The 20,987-nt window shown below is 38.4% G+C and overlaps 1 protein-coding gene across 1 annotated transcript in view; it reads left to right on the top strand.

Annotated features, from left to right (window-relative positions):
- The window catches only part of LOC126175116 (splicing factor 3B subunit 1), a 68,905-nt gene that overhangs the window by 23,637 nt on the left and 24,281 nt on the right, over positions 1-20,987 (top strand). Inside the window, exons 5-10 of the mRNA XM_049921670.1 lie at positions 1,170-1,249; positions 5,409-5,612; positions 8,942-9,146; positions 9,362-9,652; positions 10,131-10,271; positions 20,274-20,455. Of these exons, the coding sequence (XP_049777627.1) occupies positions 1,170-1,249; positions 5,409-5,612; positions 8,942-9,146; positions 9,362-9,652; positions 10,131-10,271; positions 20,274-20,455 (1,103 nt within the window). The remainder of the gene's footprint in view (positions 1-1,169; positions 1,250-5,408; positions 5,613-8,941; positions 9,147-9,361; positions 9,653-10,130; positions 10,272-20,273; positions 20,456-20,987) is intronic.

The following is a 20,987-nucleotide window of genomic DNA, read 5'->3' on the forward strand; positions in this document are numbered from 1 at the left end:
ATATGGTATATGTAAATTGATAATTTAGTTGTGTTTAAAGTAATTTTGAACAATTTGAAAATCTAACTGGATATTTCGGACTGTGGTGAAGGAGGAGGGGGAGGGGGTTGCAGAAGAGCAGCGAGTGTGTATGTTCTTTTTGTTTCTTTGCATGACAAGATTATACAATGGACTAATACAAACACAGGTTATGGAGAATGCTTTTCTGGAGAAGGGGGGTAGGAAGTTCGAAATGAGATAAGAAAGAATAGTAGATGCAATTGCGGCAGAGTTACGTTTGAAAGAGAGTTCAGTTCATGCCATCCACTAATTTTAAGAATGCAGGTTGCAGAATATGTAGGTATTGTCCCATATGCTTAATTGTAATAGCTTAAATAAGCTCTGCCCTTATATGCATTTTTAAGTAACAGAAGATGGCAGTTTTGTTTGATTATCCGTATCTCACATTAACATTGCATTGAAATCAAGATGGAATGCAACTGTGGCTTGCTCATAATTCTGTTGTGGAGCTTTTCATATATTTAGCAAACCACTTATAATTTTCATTGCATGCACTTCTCTCATGTCTCACATGTTGATATTATTCATGAATGACATTGTTGCTGGTTAATTGCATATTAAATTTCGTTTCAGATCCAACGACCATTTGACATGTTGACATCCTCATTTGTTTTGTAGGTCTTGGATAGAACGCTCAGTCTTCCATTATCATACATATTTCAGTAACACTCTGAACACAGTTGCTTTCATATTTGGATTTATTGTATCAGCATCTTGCATCTTTTGAAAATGAACATTTCACAATACAAATTTAGTTGTAACACTGCTGAAATAATATCAGGCATTGACTTGGCTTGGGCAAATGTTCCAGTGGTGGCTTTCACAAATGATTTTGTTTGTGAGTTAGTTCTAACATTCTTGTTGTGTGTCTATTCCCATCATGGTGACATGTTCAAGAGTCTTGTAGATATTCTGTTTATATCCATCTATATTTGTTGTGCTAGCTGCCACTGTTTTTCAAAACATATTCAGCAGTTAAAAGTCACTAAGTAGTTTCATTATAATACATTGAAAGTAATAGCAAATTATAAAAAAATAGATTTAATCTAGTTTAGGTCTAAGGTGGTGTAAGCTGTGCCTGTGCTAATACTGTTCTGTTGTGTTTCCAGGTGGGAAGACACCTGATCTTGGCTCTCGAACATATACGGAGATCATGAAAGAACAGTTACTGCGTGGTGAGGAGACTGAGGTTTGTAAAATCTTACTCATTTCTAATGGCTTGTGGTCTGATAGTCACCCGTTGTCATGTCTCGATGGTTCCATGAAATAATTTCAGAATTGAAATAAGTTTGGCGATGTTAAACAACATTGATGCAGCTTTGATTAAATTTCCTCAGTAAGTCATGCTGGCAACTGTGATTATTATGTGTATCAGGTATTGTTAAATGGTTTTGCTTGAAAGTAAATCCTAGTCAGAAGCTTCACTTTCAGGAAGAATATCCAAAATGTATGCGATACTAATCAAAATACAGATAATCAAAATAGTAAAGATAACCACTGATCATATAGTTGAATGATGGACAAGCACATAAACAAGACTAAACATATGGCATTCACATCAGCATGCATGGCTTCATTGTCCTGGGAAACAGTATTGTCACTCTGCCTTAGCCTGTGTAAGATTGTGGTAGTTTTGAGTGCTGTACCACTTATTCATCAGTTAAAAATCATTAAATATTAGGTTGATGCGTAAGTTCATACCATTTTTGTTTTTTCATGTTGATATTATGGTTGATATGGGTTAATTTATTGATTGTCAGTTTTTATTTGTAGTTCACTGGTGCTATTTGAGTTTACATAAATGTGATTTTGTCATTTGGAGATACTGAGTGGAGTTGTGAACCCTATAAAATGGATTGCCAATTGGAGAAATCGGAACATTTCCTCTGTTTGAGTTCGATAGAGGAGTGACAGCAGCCGAAGCAGCCAGAAACATTTGCACCATCTATGCAGATAGTGTCTCTGGACAGTGTGTGGCAAGAAAATGGTTGTCTCATTTTGAGGAGAATCGTTTTGACATTTGTGATTCTCCATGTTCAGTAAGACCTTTGGGTTTGATGGAGGTCATTTACATCCACACATTAATCCACATCAGTGTACTTGAGACCTGGCAGATGTGATGAACTGTTCAACCATCATGCAACATTTGCATGCAGTGGAGGAGGTACAAAAAGTGAATGTGCAGGCACCGCATGCTTTAAGCCAGTACCACAATACCTCTACAGGCTCGTGAACAACGCTGATCATTTTCTACATTAATGGTAACAGGAAATGGTGTCTTCATACTAACATAAGGAAAAGAAAGGAATGGTTGAGCCCAGACAAAGCAGAAACTCCCTGCACAAAGACACACGTGCATCCACAAAAGGTAAAGTTATGCATCTGGTGGAACAGCAACATTGTGGTGCACTACAAACTGCTGTCCTGTCATGTAATCATCACTGCTGACATTTATTTGCAACAACTGAGATGTCTTGTAGACCAAGTCCAAGAAAAATGACCAGGAAGACAGTGTAAAGTGATGCTACTCCATGATAACACCCACCAGCATTCTGCTAGGCTCACAACAAACACTGTACGGGATTTGGATTGGAAAGTCATTCTGCCCCCACCTTATCTGATTATGTGCCCTCAGATTTTACCCTTTACGGGCTCTTATCAAACAACTTCAAGGAATTTCCTTTCTGGATGAAAATGCACTCTGCATATGGCTCGATGAGTTTTTCGACCTCAAAACCTCATGATTTCTACAGTCGCAGAATCAAAAAGTTACCCCAGCGTAGGCAGACTTGTAAATAGTGAAGGAGAATATATTATTGATGATGAAAGTCTGTTACGTGTGTCAGTTGTGTTTATTAAATTTATAGAATAATGCTATAAATTTGTGCACCAAATTAATAGTTTCATAATAATACATTTGGAAAAAACAGTAAGTTATAAACAATAGATTTAATCTGGTGGTTTCCTCAATGGGCATGCTGACATCCGTTAGTATCGGGGTATCAGCTGTTCGTTACATGGTTGTGCTCGAGTTTTCATCATAGCTCAGAAACTTAACTTTCTGGAAGAACTAGTGCTGAGCAACGGTTGGCAACTGGCAGACTCCTGTCCAGATATGGGCTAAAGAAAATTGAAAACTGGACCACCAAAAAAATATTTTCTAACTTTAATTTCTCCTCAAATTTTAATTCAAGAGACAATTCTCTTACTTTGTGCATGCCATCAAATCCTTTCGCACTGTTAAAATCACAACTGAACTGCAAGTGCAAGAACTTTTAATAATTGACTCTTGAATCTGTCCTATGCTAACATTATGTCTTATGTTCTGCAACAATGCTTGCAGACAGTCTGACAGTTAGTCATATTTTGGCTAAGGATTGGTGTAGGGACCCCGACATTAAAATTAGGTAAAAAAATAAACAAACTTAATTCTAGTGTGTGTCTGTGCACACATATTTGAGTGTCTTGATTTGATGCTCTCAGAGACTAGGGTTATGTTTGTTTATTTTTTACTTTATTTTAACATCAGCAGTGCTGAAATTTTACAGAGAAAACTGCTCTGCTCTCCACCAGTTGTTTTTGAACCTTAGTTGACAAAGTTGTTCGTTAGTACATGGGTGGTAGCAGGACGGCTGCCAGGAGGGGTGGAGGTGGGCTGGCATTTGTTGTCATGTTCGCGTGCGAAGTGAGTGTTTGTTTATTTTTGTTGTTTATTGGCATGTGGTAATATTGTTTTGTGCATCAATCAATGTGTGTCTTAAATTGTGTAAAACTGTCGGTGAAAATATAAATTGCACTAACATCAGTTTTTGTGTTATTTTTTGACATTGATGAAGGTGAAGTATTTAAAGATGAATTACCAGTACTATTGCCATTGAAAGGCAAGACTCGTGGAGAAGATTTTGATGAACTCATGGCAAAATCAGACAGTAGTTATGATGGAATGGTTTCCCTTTTAACTTGCAGGGCTCTTATGATGATAGGCAAAGATAAAGGCTCGGTAAAGAGAACCAAGGATAAGACTGCTGGGTTCAGGCAGTTCAAGGAGTTTGTCAGACTGTGTGTCAGCATATTCTGACTGACTGCAGCACAACAGTGTTATCTAGCTAAGTGAAGACAAAGTAATAGCACAGTCCTGGCAAATAAAACAAGTAATATCATTCTTGGAGAACTTGGGTACACAGGAAGGAAGGGAATACACGGAAATACTAACAGATGCCTGCAGTATACTAGCTGTGGCTTTGTTGAAAGACATTCTGAAAATTTAAACTTGCTTGACACTGAATTATAAGAAAATTTGAAGTGAATATGTGGTTCAATGCAAAGTGTGTCTGTTTTCCATCACAGGCTGGATATCTATTGAAAAGATGTTTAAAATCAAGAATTTGTTTTTTCAACAGTACTTGAATATAAAAAAAGAATTTGAAAATAGACACTGCAGTGTCTTTGTTTTATGGCAAATCTTGGCAAGGAATTTTCAGAAAGATTCCAAGACTTTACATAAACAGGGAAGTTCACAGTTCTTCAAATTCCTGTATGGAGTTTCTCCAGTGGCAGAATGGACTAATGTGGCTGCAAGTTGCCCAGTCTTCCAAAGTCTTCATTTCAAATGAAGATAATTGAATTCCAAGAATATATTTCCTTGTAAATGTACGAAACTAGATCCACTGAAGTATTTTGGGGTAAAAATCTTTCACAAAATTACTCATATGCAAAAATTGTCTGTTTACATGCCTGTTTTGTTAGCTCCATGTACATGTGTGATTCAACTTTTTTAAACATAAATTGCTTGAGAAATAAAAATTGTGCAAGGTTAACAGACCCTCACCTTGAGGACACTCTTCGCATAAGTTGTTCCTTGCAAGAACTGGACTGTAAAAATTGGCTCAAGACCGCAAATGTAATTTCCACTACTAATTTCTAACCTGTCTAGCTCATATTATTTTTAAGAGTAAAAATTAAAAGCTCATTTGTACCTATAATATGATTTTATATAAATAAACCACACCTTTTTGAAAAACGAAAATTTACCTACATTTGAATTTTTATTTTTTCTCTGGACCACGATAAAATTTTACAAAAGCATCCACAACTCACTAAACTTTACTTGTGTTGTTAGATGTGATGGCTGAGGACCTGGGAGGGAGTCAGTGGGGGAAAGGCAAGGGTCCAGGCAGTAAGGATAGTATGTGGTGACCATTCATTCAGAGGGAGAGCTGAGTGGTCATAACCACATAATCTTCTTCCCATCAAAGTCTTATCCTATCACAGCATGTGTGTCCTAAAATTTTTTCTTAGTCACAAGATGATCCACAGATTTGTAGTGAGAATAAATTTTATGTTTTCAGCTGCGTAAGAAACTTGTCGAGAAGTCAAAAGAAGGCACACTTAAAGCAGTGACAAATGGAGAGGTAGCAAAAGCAGCAGTGAAACGAAGAGGACGCTGGGACCAGACTGGAGGTGAGGAGGCTGTCCCTGTCAAGAAGAAGCCAACAGCTCCGGTCGTCGCCGCTAGTGCACAGCAGCCGAGCTCAACCTGGGACAAGGAGGATGTAAGCCATTCACATTTTTATACCTGTGCTGCTGGTAAATTTGTCTCCAGCGATCTTGTCATTAACAAAATTCTTTTACACAGTCATCCTAGAGTTCTAATTGTTGCATACCACCACAAAAAGTTTGATTTGTTTTCAGTACTCGTAGTGTGATCCTTTATAACACTGCATTAAGATTTTTAAACTGTTTTACTTCTTGTAATGTAACATTATATTGATGTTATATCTTTTCCATAAGTGGGCAAATGAGTCTTGGAGTCCCCTCAGTGTTCTTTTTTGTCTTCACCTTTTCCTCAAGGAGAATATAAAAAACTGTCTAATTGGAGTAGAGAGTACTTCGTTCTATTGAGGGAAATTACGGTAACTTAAAGTTGTTCCAGCTGTGCCCCAAGTGATGTGAGCAGTCTCAACTTGCCCTCTGAGCAAGCTCAGGCGCACGTTCACACCTCATTCTGTCACATGCGCACAGCCTTTGTTGCTGATATTGCGATACATTTAAGTAACTTAAATATGACATTTCAGGGAAGGGATCTAGTTATTATTGACTTTTGTGACAAAGTTATGTGTAAATGGACAAATTGCATGTATTTGAAAGGCAGACTGTTACAGTATATGTACTTCCTACCTGACCCCCCACCAAGGGACCGAGCGAGGTGGCGCAGTGGTTAGACACTGGACTCGCATTCGGGAGGACGACGGTTCAATCCCGCGTCCGGCCATCCTGATTTAGGTTTTCCGTGATTTCCCTAAATCACTTCAGGCAAATGCCGGGATGGTTCCTCTGAAAGGGCACGGCCGACTTCCTTCCCCATCCTTCCCTAATCCGATGAGACCGATGACCACGCTGTCTGGTCTCCTTCCCCAAACAACCAACCAACCAACCCACCAAGGATTATCTTCCAGTTTTGAAATCCTACAAACAGCTTTCTGGGGAGGCCAACCAGAGTGTAGAGACACTGAGTATAACAGTAAGAAACACTCAACATTAAAAGTATCGTAAAAATTATAACAATTAAAGAAGTCAAGAATTACTGGCTTCATGACAGCAGAGACACATCTTCAGGGTTATCTGCCAAGAATACAAACACTGTGTGGAATTTTTTGAAACACTAGAAATTCAGACTGTAGATAGTGTTGCATTCAACAAAAAAAACAACAACAGGTACTCACAATGGCTATATGTTCATAATGTAAATGGACAGTTATGGAGTCCCAGCATTCGGGAAGTTATCCACATTAAGAGTCAAACCACATTGGCGGATTGTCATAATAAAATTGAGTACACCAGAAAGATGCTTGTCAAAATGTACAAAGCATAACTGCTGAATGAGAGAGGCAGAGAAGAAAAAGTGAGGAAAAACAAATAGTGAGTGAGACACTAATGTGCACAGGGATAAAACATCTAAGAAGTAACTAACATCTAGGGAAATTACTATAAGTACACAGAAAGTGTAATCCAAAAAATAGTACTCTAGAATGGGACTGAAATATTGAGAATGGAAATAAACGGGAAATAGCTTACAAGAGAACACACCGTAGGGTGTATTACAGGATTTGATAAGACACCAGCTGTATAGAACTGAAGTAAGTAAAACATAAAATCGTGTGTGATTCTCGTACTTCCACCATATTGCTATTAGGCCTATGGGGTGTAAGTAGCATGTGGAAGCTAACAATACCACAGTGCCAAAGAGGATGTTATGATTTTCTCATTGTAGCTGTTTATGTGTTTATTTTTTCCTCTTTGGAACAGTGGCCTTCCACCTCCCAGGATATTGCGAACGTTAATGGGCTGCTTACACATCGGCCTGTTAGCTGTGCAGCAGAATTATGTACGTCACACATGATTTTTTAAGTTTTGGTTACATCTTGTCATGTAGCTGGCATCTACTGAATCCTGTAAAATATTGTACATGATGTTTTCACATTTTTTCCATTCACAATGTTTCAGTTCCCTATTATAGTGTTACTTTTTAATGATGTTTCCCATGTATTTATAGTAATCTTCCTAGATGTTAGTTTTCATCCCAGTGACATTAGCGTCCCATTCATTATTTGCTTCTCCCCAGTTTTTGCTAGGCCTGGCACATTCAGCAGTCATGCATTGTACATTTTGACAAGCATCTTTCTGGTGTACTCAATTTTATTATGACAACCCACCAATGTCATTTGACTCTTTTAACTTGGATAACTTCCTGATTCCTGGGACTCCATAATAGCCCATCTCCGTTATTAAAATGTAGCCATTGTGAGTAATTGGTATTGTTTGGACTTGAATGCCAACACTATCTCTTGTTCTGCATTTCTACAGTTTCAAATAACTTTCACAAAGTGATTTTTATTCTGGACAGATAAACCTGTAGAAGCATCTATACAGACGTGAAACTGGTAGCTGCAAATAAAGTACCTTTGTACAGCTACGCTGATTTTGGAGACACCTCGTTACTCTTGACTTCTTTGTTATAACGTTTATGATAATTTGAATGATTGTTGAATGTTGAGTGTTTCTTATTATTATTTACAATCTCCAAAATTACTTTCAGGCACACATTTCATGAGTCATCAACATAACATTGTGAAACTTCTTCGGAGTTTTTGACACATATGTGTAGCCTAGTAAGTAATTTAAAATTGTTTAGTACTCTTGTTTCCTGTTGTGTCAGATACTGTATCTTTGGAAATGCAATTAGAAGTGACTGATTTACAAAACTACTCTCTATGAAGACGAGTGTTACAACAGCACAGAATTGTTATAATGGCACGATGATGTACATGTCAGAGTTTTTCAAGCTACCCCACTTTCTGCAGTGTAGCCCAACGAGGCACTTTGCATCTTGTGGAAGTATTTCATCACTCATGATAAAAAATAAATGTCACAGTCTGCAAATTTAATCAGATGTTAATATTTTTACCTGGGTTGAATTTTTCTTGTAGAATTGTCCTCTTAACTGCATTTGTTTAATCAATGTTAACTGACTAGCCAGTATTGTGTGCAAAGCATTGACTGCCAATGCACAAGCTGTTTTCAGCCTCTGCTCACAGGCATCCAGTTGCCCATGCATAGGCACTTGAACTGGATCAACCTGACTCAAGGCGTTTTCTCATGCAGAGCTATTTTTTTAACCTTCAAGCTTAGAAGTAGCACGATGTCTTTTGGCCTCAATGTTGTTAAGTATGATAAAAATGTCATGTTCTGTATTTCCATGGAAAGTGTGTAGTTTATGCTTCTGTGTGTCTTAATATTGTAAGAGTATCACGTAGACTTATGTTTACAAAGTAGAAATATTATGTACAGTTAACTTTAGTAATGTTTCATTTTTCCTGGAAAGGCCACCCCAGCTTCAACAAGATGGGACGAGACTCCTGGTCATGCAAAGGGTAGTGAAACCCCTGGAGCAACGCCTGGGCAGAGTACACGGATGTGGGACGCAACACCGGGACATGCAACACCCGGCCGGGAAACGCCACAGCATGACAAGGGAATCTCGAGCTCACGGCGCAACCGGTGGGATGAGACTCCAAAGACAGAAAGAGGTACATCGTACATTTCTTTTTATTCCAAAGTAGTTTTTGTCATGTGTCTTCTCTGCCTTAAATGTTTAAAAGTTCATTTAAAACATTTACTCATTTGGTAAAGTGGTCATTGAAATATATACAGATTATCTGTTTTCACACTTCTCGTATTTATGGACTAGCAAAATTCTTTTTGCTGTAGCTAAAACATAACATTGTATAACTATCTGTTGCAGAAACACCTGGACACGGTAGTGGGTGGGCAGAAACACCTCGCACTGATCGGACTGCCGGTGACCCCATCCAGGAGACCCCGACACCGTCTGCTAGCAAGAGGCGCAGCCGTTGGGATGAGACACCATCCAGCCAGATGACACCTGGTGCAATGACCCCACAGACTCCCGGCACACCACACACACCACATGGTACTCCACACGGCACACCAGGGGCCACGCCATCACTGATGACTCCGTCCGGTGTTACACCAACTGGTCAGAAGGCCATGGCGATGGCCACCCCTACTCCAGGTTTGTGATGTTCAGATAGAAGTAATCTGGCATTCGAGGAATGATTTCTGTAAGAAACTTACAGGAGGTTTTATAGTTGTTACTGTTTGATGGTACAGTTTAATTAATGATTCTCCATCACAATGTTGAATATTTGAACTTCTGTCTCAAAACATAGAAGTTGGCTGTTGGTTACAGCTTGTTACACATTCTACTTTATCAGAGCACTTCAAGGAGTTATACCTGTTTAATTCATTCTATAGCTTTGCTCCAATCTTATTTCATGTTTTCTTCAGTTTTCTGTTCTTCATGTAGTGCTGATCATCTCTGTGTTCTCCAAAGTTATGTTAGTTTATTTATTGACACTTCAACATTACTGAGTAAAATTTTAATGTTTTTTTACTGTTGTATTCAGTGTGATATATTGATTACCTTTTAATGAACATCTGTTATATTTTGAATTGGGTGATTTCTTCTAGATGTTCTTTCATTTTTACAGGGCACTTGGCGACGATGACTCCTGAACAGTTACAGGCATACCGCTGGGAACGTGAGATTGATGAAAGAAACAGACCGCTCTCTGATGATGAATTGGATGCAATGTTCCCACCAGGCTACAAAGTGTTGCAGCCTCCAGCAGGTCAGTGCACAAATATTTACAGTGAAATATTTCTGGGGTTGGGAGTTACACATAATCTTAAGACAATGAAATACACAGATACATTAAACAATGGAAAATCCAGAGTGGAACATAACAGTATTTACAGATAATACACAGATATAGATGTACCAATAATGTTCTGTTTCCTTCCTTATTCTGGTGCCAAAAATGAGGCTCCTCAATGATCTGTTAGTTAGTACTTCAGACAGACTAAACAATCATCAGGTAGCAGGTGAAAAACCAGTATGAACTGTGTGTATCAGGATAGGTGCCCCCTTACTGACAGGCAGACAGATAACAAAGAGAGATAGCAGTTTGCATGCACATGTAATCATATTTACGCAATTATAAGAGGAGCATTTTTCACAAAAATGTCAGTCAGAAAATATGGGATTGTCTTATTCACAGATTAAACTAGTGCTGCTGAGGTCAACATTTTACATTGTTAAAAAGATTGATATAGGGGTTGTTTACATTTACAGATGAGGCTTTGACTATTGAGGTCAAGTGCAAATTTAATATGAAGAATTCAGAAGATTAGGTCAGGCAAACGATACTTGCTCTCGAACATGCTCAAGATTCCTCAATACACTGAAGTGCTCAATGCAGAGTTGAGATTGCTCAACTATTGCATGTCATTTGATTCGTGCAGTGCTAGTGCAATGGATACTAAAGAAGCTATGAACTAGCCACAACTACAATGTATTACATGTATTATTTCGCTTAAAATTTGACAATTTTATGATACACAACCACATAGCACTAAATTCTATCATGCTGTAAACTTGTATTTGAATAGGTTTGCAATAAAAGTTCTCATACATGTATGGAGACTAACAAACATTTATGGTGCGTTTAAGTGAAGGTAATACTGAAAGGTGAAAATGTTCTTCAGTAAACATTACTTGATTCTGAACACACGCCAATATTTTATTTGGTTATGAAAGACTGTAATTATTTACCAAGTGGGTTGCAAATGAGAAATTCGGTCATTGTTCATGTATTAGAATACCGGGTAAAAACATTACCACTTTTAATCAGCTTCAGGACAAGCTGGTGACATTAATACAAAGCAAGAAAGAAAATTAACCCAGAGTTAAATGTCTAAAAAATAAAATAAATCATATTGTTGTTGTTGTTGTGGTCTTCAGTCCTGAGACTAGTTTGATGCAGCTCTCCATGCTAATCTATCCTGTGCAAGCTCCTTTATCTCCCAGTACCTACTGCAACCTACATCCTTCCGAATCTGCTTAGTGTATTCATCTCTTGGTCTCCCTCTACGATTTTTACCCTCCACGCTGCCCTCCAATGCTAAATTTGTGATCCCTCGATGCCTCAGGACATGTCCTACCAACTGTTTCCTTCTTCTAGTCAAGTTGTGCCACAAACTTCTCTTCTCCCCAATCCTATTCAATAGCTCCTCATTAGTTACGTGATCTACCCACCTAATGTTCAACATTCTTCTGTAGCACCACATTTCGAAAGCTTCTATTCTCTTCTTGTCTAAACTATTTATTGTCCATGTTTCACTTCCATACATGGCTACACTCCATACAAATACTTTCAGAAACGACTTCCTGACACTTAAATCTATACTCGATGTTAACAAATTCCTCTTCTTGAGAAATGCTTTCCTTGCCATTGCCAGTCCACATTTTATATCCTCTCTACTTTGACCATCAGCAGTTATTTTGCTCCCCAAATAGCAAAACTCCTTTACTACTTTAAGTGTCTCATTTCCTAATCTATTTCCCTCGGCATCACCCGACTTAATTCGACTACATTCAATTATCCTTGTTTTGCTTTTGTTGATGTTCATCTTATATCCTCCTTTCAAGACACTGTCCATTCCATTCAACTGCTCTTCCAAATCCTTTGCTGTCTCTGACAGAATTACAATGTCATCAGTGAACCTCAAAGTTTTTATTTCTTCTCCATGGATTTTAATACCTACTCCAAATTTTTCTTTTGTTTCCTTTACTGCTTGCTCAATATACAGATTGAATAACATCGGGGAGAGGCTACAACCCTGTCTTACTCCCTTCCCAACCACTGCTTCCCTTTCATGTCCCTCGACTCTTATAACTGCCATCTGGTTTCTGTACAAATTGTAAATAGCCTTTCGCTCCCTGTATTTTACCCCTGCCACCTTTAGAATTTGAAAGAGAGTATTCCAGTCAACATTGTCAAAAGCTTTCTCTAAGTCTACAAATGCTAGAAACGTAGGTTTGCCTTTCCTTAATCTTTCTTCTAAGATAAGTCGTAAGGTCAGTATTGCCTCACATGTTCCAACATTTCTACGGAATCCAAACTGATCTTCCCCGAGGTCGGCTTCTACCAGTTTTTCCATTCGTCTGTAAATAATTCCCGTTAGTATTTTGCAGCTGTGACTTATTAAACTGATAGTTCAGTAATTTTCACATCTGTCAACACCTGCTTTTTTTGGGATTGGAATTATTATATTCTTCTTGAAGTCTGAGGGTATTTCGCCTGTCTCATACATCTTGCTCACCAGATGGTTGAGTTTTGTCAGGACTGGCTCTCCCAAGGCCGTCAGTAGTTCTAATGGAATGTTGTCTACTCCTGGGGCCTTGTTTCGACTTGCGTCTTTCAGTGCTCTGTCAACAGGGTGTCTACGACCTGGGACAACTGGGAGATCCGGGAAAAACCCGGGATTTTTTTCATCCGGGAGAAAACCGGGAAAAACCCGGGATATTTTTAGAAGTCCGGGAATTTTTCATTGTTTTAGTTTTCAGTTAAATTTTTGTAATTTTGACTAGTAAGAACCGACACACTAACAAAGGATATTACTGTATCCCGCTACTGCAGAATAATACTTCAACAATAAAACATAAACGAGAGAAACAAAACGAAAATAACTTAAATTGCAAAGGAAATGCGCCATATACGACGACGACACAAGTGCTCATGCAAGCGTCTGCCGATTGAAAATTTGTCAAAGGCTTTAGGAAGACTATGCAGTGCTTCATAACAACAAATTGCCTCCAATGAGCGTGAAGTCGCAACTGTTTACATTCGATTTGTTTTAGCAGTTAACGCGCGGGCTTATGCACATGCACAGTAGAGTCACGTGTGAGTAGTAGATTCTCCCGCTTCTGTCAACTGGAATGTGGCTGTTGGCTGTGCAAGCAGCTAGATACTTCCGGGAAAAGGGGGCGCCTAATTCATATTCTTGAGAGGAAAAAAACTTGTTTCACAAAGCACCTAGCATCCAGCGCACATCTGCCTATCAATTAGTCATATGATGAAACGCTCCTCTGTTGGTATTTGAACACATTTTAAGTTTATTTCTAAATGATTCATAAGCTGAATTTTGAATGCATGCATAGTGTACGTGATGTCTCTGTCAGGAGAATCCTCGTCGCATCTAGAGATAAACTTTCCACAGACAAAAGGGGACGGGGCTATACGAGCTGAGTGGAGTAAAGCCGAATGGATGAGTGGCAATCGCTGTCTGATTATGTGGCTGATTGGGTGTGGGAATAATCAGCGTTTTTATAATTACTAGCGAAATCCATAGATTCATACTATCAGAATGGAAATAAACGACTGACAGGAATAACAAGGTGAGAAAGATTATGTATTATCTTCTCGGTGTGTCCAAGAAAATGAAGTATTGACAGAAAATGTTTGGCCAGATCGCTACACTAGTAAGGACCAGTAGTATAGTCCCCGGCTACCAGCCGCTTAAGTTCTATTATGGAAGTAACGCGGAAAACGTGTTGTACGAACACGTAACAACGCCTAACCGGAGAATAATTGCAGGAGAACTAAACCAGTGATTCTGGCAGGGTTCGTGAAGTTAATCGGCGAACAAATTTTGACAGTGGCAGCAATAGCTACAGAATTGGTGATGACAGGATTGTTTGTTAGAACGAGGACGGAGAAGAAACGAGGACATCACACAAATTATGGAAGAATAAGACGATTCCAAATTTATATAAAAATTTCGTAATACTAGTTTTCGATGTCATGCTAGAGAAGCTGGTGCATATGAATGAAACGTGAAACTGTTTCGTAACATAAAGCTTTTTGCATGTAGTAGGCCAAATAGGCATTTGATATTGATACTTATTGGATTATATTCTGTCATGTTATAAAAATGAGCATTTGTGCCAAAACAGTCTCGTTTATTTGGTGTGTTATAAAATTGCTGCCGTATTAGAAAGGCCTATTTTGTTTTATCTAGCAGACAGTGACAAAATAAACGTAATCAGATCGAGAAACCTCACCAGCCTTGGGTATTATATTTATTAACAGCTTTTTCAGTATTAGATAACTACATTTCGATTTTCCATGTAGCAAAATGTTTGACAAACTTTGATGAGGTAAAAGATTCTTTCACAGAAAGGAAAACACGCCATGTAAAGCTGTAGCAAGATTAGAGAGAAAAAAACGCTAGGAGCTAAGGTTTGAAGAAATGTGTAATTTCTTGCTTATCTCTTGTCAGTACTGGTTTTATATATCCTATATTTAATTTTATGACACACAAAACAGCAAATTAACTAATGGGCAATGAAGAGTTCAGATTTTCCGAAGAGTTCTTGTTCTCTCGATTACAAATAATCCCATCTGCTATTAATTGCGAGATTTTTTTTAAAGAGAGGCAGGCTGCCAAACCGGCCGACTGGAAGCAGGAGAGGCACCACAGGACATTTCAGTTTCCACTCTCCTGAATATAGTTTGGACGTGCAGTAGGAAAATGCTTTATGAAGATGCATGGAACTGCATTTGGGCATACTTAAGACCAAATAATATGTCTTACATTTCCTCGAATACATACGTTTTATGTTTCAGACTTTTCAGAAAGATGTGCGCTACAAGATGAACATATTTTGAAAATTCGATTTTTTTTTTTTTTTAGTATTGACCCGGTTCGCAAATGTCGTAGATCCGGGGCTGATGCGCAGAGTCGTGATGACTGGGTGTTGTGTGATGTCCCTAGGTTAGTTAGGTTTAAGTAGTTCTAAGTTCTAGGGGACTGATGACCATAGATGTTAAGTCCCATAGTGCTCAGAGCCATTTGAACCATTTGATGCGCAGAGCAATCTGAGCTATATTGGGTAGTCTCCACGTGACCCGTGTTTACGTTCAGTGATTTTGCTGTTTCCCCTTCGTTTACTCTCACATCAAATGAAAACAAAACAGATATCCGTGGCCGGGAGCTATCAAGTGAATTAAAACACATTCACATAATTACTAAAGGCTGAAATGTGTCATTAGTTTCAGATTTTATTTTATTTCCACCTTTCTGACAGTCAAGCATTAATCACCTTGCGGAACAATGAAGTTATTTTTGTCTGTCTGCTAAAGAAATTTGACTTTTGCTAATCTTTTCCACATAGGCAGTCAATGTATCTGAAACGAAATGTTTAATTCCACAGTACTGGGTAGTTTCAACTGTTCGCTGCATTTCAAGTGCACGTTTTCATTTTCTAGCACGTATGTCATAATGCCATAATAAAGAACCAAACATGATATAATACAGTACTGGTGCTCCAAGAAAATTTACATCCTGAAAACCACACTTAAAAGCTTAATATTACGTCGGGGTCTACGGTACTTCAATGGGAATCTGGACATACGAGTGTGCCGTTAAGTATGCACTTTAAATGTGCACATTTTAATACGGTTCACGAAATTCCGATGCTCTTGCAGTATCATCTTTCATTGATGATCTTTTACACATACGTACATTCGGGCTTCCTACGTCATGATATCTACCCAAGCGCGGTGTCGCCTGTTACCTGAGCTCTCTGGCAACTGCTGAAACGAACCTATTTGTAACAGGTCGCGGGAAAATATTACGATTGGTGGTTTGAAAAGCGTTACTTTCAAAGTAAATATCCTTTTACGTAATTTGAACTACGTACAAGAATGGACCATGAATTTATTAAATCACAAAGCGTTTGACTCTCATTTAAAAAGCAGGTGTCTGATGACGAGCCATTTAGAAGCATTTCGAACCCTGAAGATCAGACATTTATGTCATTATTAAAAATTTTACAGGCACATTTGTATGATATCTCTTAAAGTGTAACATGCTCAAAAAAGATCAACAGTATATGCGAAAGCTTAGCTTCTCTTGCAGCTTGAGACCAATATTTTATGTGAAAGCTTTGCTTTTCTTGTAACAACACTATGTATATTAATTTAAACTATTAACTTTCCCTGTTTGGCGCGCTACTTAAGACTGATGTTGCTATTGGCTGACTACATCACGTGTCCTATGCTCTGAATATCCTCTGTCATCGGCTGGCGAGATCACGTGACATGAGTTACGAACGGCTTACAAAAGCGCGTCGAAGTCTCGGTTTCAGTGGTTCGGAAAGTAACATGTGGTGTTTGGTGGATTTTCTAATGTATGTTTTCGTAATACGAAAATACGCAGCGTACATGTTGCTGCACATCAAAGATATTTCCAAAACGTGTCTTTTTCTCTGAGTTTCGTTTTCTAAAGTGCCGGGAAATTTTACGCCGTGTTCAAAACCATAACCATTCAAAGGAGTGATAGGGGAAAATATACTGTCATCCGGGAGAAAGTGTGTTTTTAACCGGGAAATCCGGGAATTTTTTTTCCTTGTCCACGTAGACACCCTGGTCAAATTCTTCATGCAGTATCGTAGCTCCCATTTCATCTTCATCTACATCCTCTTCCATTTATATAATATTGTCCTCGAGTACATAGCCCTTGTATAGACCCTCTATATACTCCTTCCATTTTTCTCCTTTTCCCTCTTTGCTTAGAACTGGGTTTCCATCTGAGCTCTTTATATTCATACAAGTGGCTCTCTTATCTCCAAAGGTCTCTTTAATTTTCCTGTAGGCTGTATCTACCTTACCCCTAGTGAGATAAGCCTCTACATCCTTACATTTGTCCTCTAGCCATCTCTGCTTAGCCATTTTGCACTTCCTGTCGATCTCATTTTTGAGACGTTTGTATTCCTTTTTGCCTGCTTCATTCATTGCATTTTTATATTTTCTCCTTTCATCAATTAAATTCAATATTTCTTCTGTTACCCAAGGATTTCTACTAGCCCTCGTCTTTTTACCTACTTGATCCTCTGCTGCCTTCACTACTTCATCCCTCAGAGCTACCCATTCGTCTTCTACTGTATTTCTTTCCCCCATTCCTGTCAATTGTTCCCTTATGCTGTCCCTGAAACTCTGTACAACCTCTGGCTTAGTCAGTTTATCCAGGTCCCATCTCCTTAAATTCCCACCTTTTTGCAGTTTCTTCAGTTTTAATCTACAGTTCATAACCAATAGATTGTGGTCAGGGTCCACATCTGCCCCTGGAAATGTCCTACAATTTAAAACCTGATTCCTAAATCTCTGTCTTACCATTATATAATCTATCTGATACCTTTTAGTATCTCCAGGATTCTTCCATGTATACAACCTTCTTTTATGATTCTTGAACCAAGTGTTAGCTATGATTAAGTTACGTTCTGTGCAAAATTCTAACAGACGGCTTGCTCTTTCATTTCTTAGCCCCAATCCATATTCACCTACTATGTTTCCTTCTCTCCCTTTTCCTACTGTCGAATTCCAGTCACCCATGACTATTAAATTTTCGTCTCCCTTCACTACCCGAATAATTTCTTTTATCTCATCATACATTTCTTCAATTTCTTCGTCATCTGCAGAGCTAGTTGGCATATAAACTTGTACTACTGTAGAAGGCATGGGCTTCGTGTCTATCTTGGCCACTATAATATGTTCGCTATGCTGTTTGTAGTAGCTTACCCGCACTCCTATTTTTTTTATTCATTATTAAACCTACTCCTGCATTACCCCTATTTGATTTTGTATTTATAACCCTGTATTCACCTGTCCAGAAGTCTTGTTCCTCCTGCCACCGAACTTCACGAAGTCCCACTATATCTAACTTTAACCCATCCATTTCCCTTTTTTAAATTTTCTAACCTACCTGCCCGATTAAGGGATCTGACATTCCACGCTCCGATCCGTAGAATGCCAGTTTTCTTTCTCCTGATAACGACGTCCTCTTGAGTAGTCCCTGCCCGGAGATCCGAATGGGGGACTATTTTACCTCCGGAATATTTTACCCAAGAGGACGCCATCATCATTTAACCATACAGTAAAGCTGCATGCCCTCGGGAAAAATTACGGCTGTAGTTTCCCCTTGCTTTCAGCCGTTCACAGTACCACAACAGCAAGGCTGTTTTGGTTAATGTTACAAGGCCTGATCAGTCAATCACCCAGACTGTTGCCCCTGCAACTACTGAAAAGGCTGCTGCCCCTATTCAGGAACCACACGTTTGTCTGGCCTCTCAACAGATACCCCTCCGTTGTGGTTGCACCTACGGTACGGCTATCTGTATCACTGAGGCACGCAAGCCTCCCCACCAACGGCAAGGTCCATGGTTCATGGGGGGAGGATAAGAAAAGAAGCCGCGACGTTTGCGACTGCACCATATTAAGTTGACCTTAATGATTATCATGAGAATGAGTTAGTGGCAAGACCACATGTAGGTAGTACTAACAATGTCACTAGATCCGGGATGAATGAAAGTTTGAGAATCGGACTGAATCACGATTGTTGTCTTTTATTCATGTATTAATGGTGTTTTTTACATGTGACGTCACACTGCGGAATATTTAATTCTGTGTTTCACAGTTGCTTAAGCACAGCACTACAGAAGGGCTGGATGGGGGACAATGATAGCAGCCATGAGGGGCGGGAGTGATGAGTGGGTGGCAGCAAATTTTGTCGTGCTGCCAACCAAGACAATCTACACCACATTCTTTGGATTTTTATGAGTGTTCCCATGTTTTAACTACAGTTTGATTGAATCCGTTTGAATTGACTTTAAAACCAGTCAAATACAGTTCTGCAGGAGACAGTAAGAGTCTAGACAGGGGCCAGTTGCATACGTAATGTGTTTCCGTGAGCAGTGTATTTGATTCTCCTCATTAGATATGACTGGAACGAAAGAGGGTGTGTTGGCTGATGTTTCTCTGCAGCCAGTGAGAGAGCGGCAGGCAGGCAATATGTTTGAAGCAAGAAATATTGTAACATTCTCATGTCAGTATGAAAGTGAAATCCAATATGTGATCGGCAGAAAACAGCTGTGTTCTCAGGTGCTACTGTAACCTCCTCAGAAATTGCCACATATTGGAGGGAACAGCCAAATATTGCTGACAACAAAGATATAAATTTAACAGTTGTGCTATTAGGATGACTGTGATGATTAAAAATGGTGATACCCCAGACATCAGGCTTGTAGTTAGTAAGCAAAAAAGGTAGTGAAGATAATAATTAATGTAAATCATTTCTTTATGTTTATTTCCCCTTGTATTATCAAAGTGTAGGCAGTTAATAAATAGCCCAAGTTTAGAACAGGTATAATGCTAATGTTTTGTGCAGATATTTTATGTCAATAAAACAATTTGTAATTTTAATAAGTCAGAATATGAGTTAAATTTTTTTTTCAAGGATCCTCTTAAAAATGGGGGTTGTCTTATATTCAGGATTGTATTATTCTCAGATAAATTTGACGATTGTTTTTATTGCATCCTGAACTTTCCATTGCCCGAGATGTTCTGTTTGGTGGGTGGTGGCCAATCCTCATATACATACTCCCTTTAGTAAACATTAAATTGCAGGTCAAAGTAGTTCAGAGTTTCCACAATTAATTTAAGGCACCATTGATGTGTTTTAGTGGGTTTGTTCATTTAGAAAGTCCTTGGATAAAATACTGGCATATCAGACATTGTGTATGTTCTTTGTAGACTGTAGAAATTGATCCAACACTCATAACAGTGATTAAAATGGTAATTAATGCTGTTTTAGGTTAATGGGCAGCCTTAATGTTATTTTCAACATTTTTTAGTTTATATTTTGATATTGTAAGTATGTTAAATTAATTTCCTTTATATTTTAAACCAGTCTCACATGCCAGTTTCAGATAATACTGTCTCTTTGTATCACAGGGTATATTCCAATACGCACCCCAGCCCGTAAGTTGACAGCAACACCAACACCTATAGCTGGCACACCGGCTGGTTTCTTTATCCAGACAGAGGATAAGACTGCAAAATATATGGACAACCAGCCTAAAGGAAATCTGCCCTTCATGAAACCAGAAGATGCACAATATTTTGACAAGCTGCTGGTAATTTGGAATTTCTTAAAAATATATTGCAAATATTGGTTTCATTTGTTACATGTCTCGATTCCTCCAGCAAATTAGTCTATTCTTTGGTTTTAAAACCTTCCATTTGTGTGATTTCTTCCATTTGGCTACTAATTGAGAAGTAAATAATTTTTCTTTATTTAATTGTAGGTTCATGTGATGGGCAATTTTCTTACAGATCAAACATAGTACCCTTGTTAAGAATGTGAAAAGTTTTAAAAATAATTTATAATTTGAATCCAGCTACCATTAACTAATGTTATCAATTGAAAAGCAATTAATAGTAATGATCATTCCAAAATAAAATACTTCCTCTAGAGAAATAGTTGCTAGTGTGTTATTAATAGCCCTTTTCTGTAATCTAGGTAACAGTATTCCTCCTTGCTAGTGGTCCAACTAGTAAAACAACTGTACTTTCACTTATTGCATTTTACATTCATTAGGTCTGGAATTTATTACATTCAAGCATAGTTTGTCTTTTTGATGATTAACAACCTCTTTCTCATCTCAC

This window comes from Schistocerca cancellata, chromosome 3 (assembly GCF_023864275.1).
Source record: "Schistocerca cancellata isolate TAMUIC-IGC-003103 chromosome 3, iqSchCanc2.1, whole genome shotgun sequence".
In the NCBI taxonomy this organism is placed as follows: domain Eukaryota; kingdom Metazoa; phylum Arthropoda; class Insecta; order Orthoptera; family Acrididae; genus Schistocerca; species Schistocerca cancellata.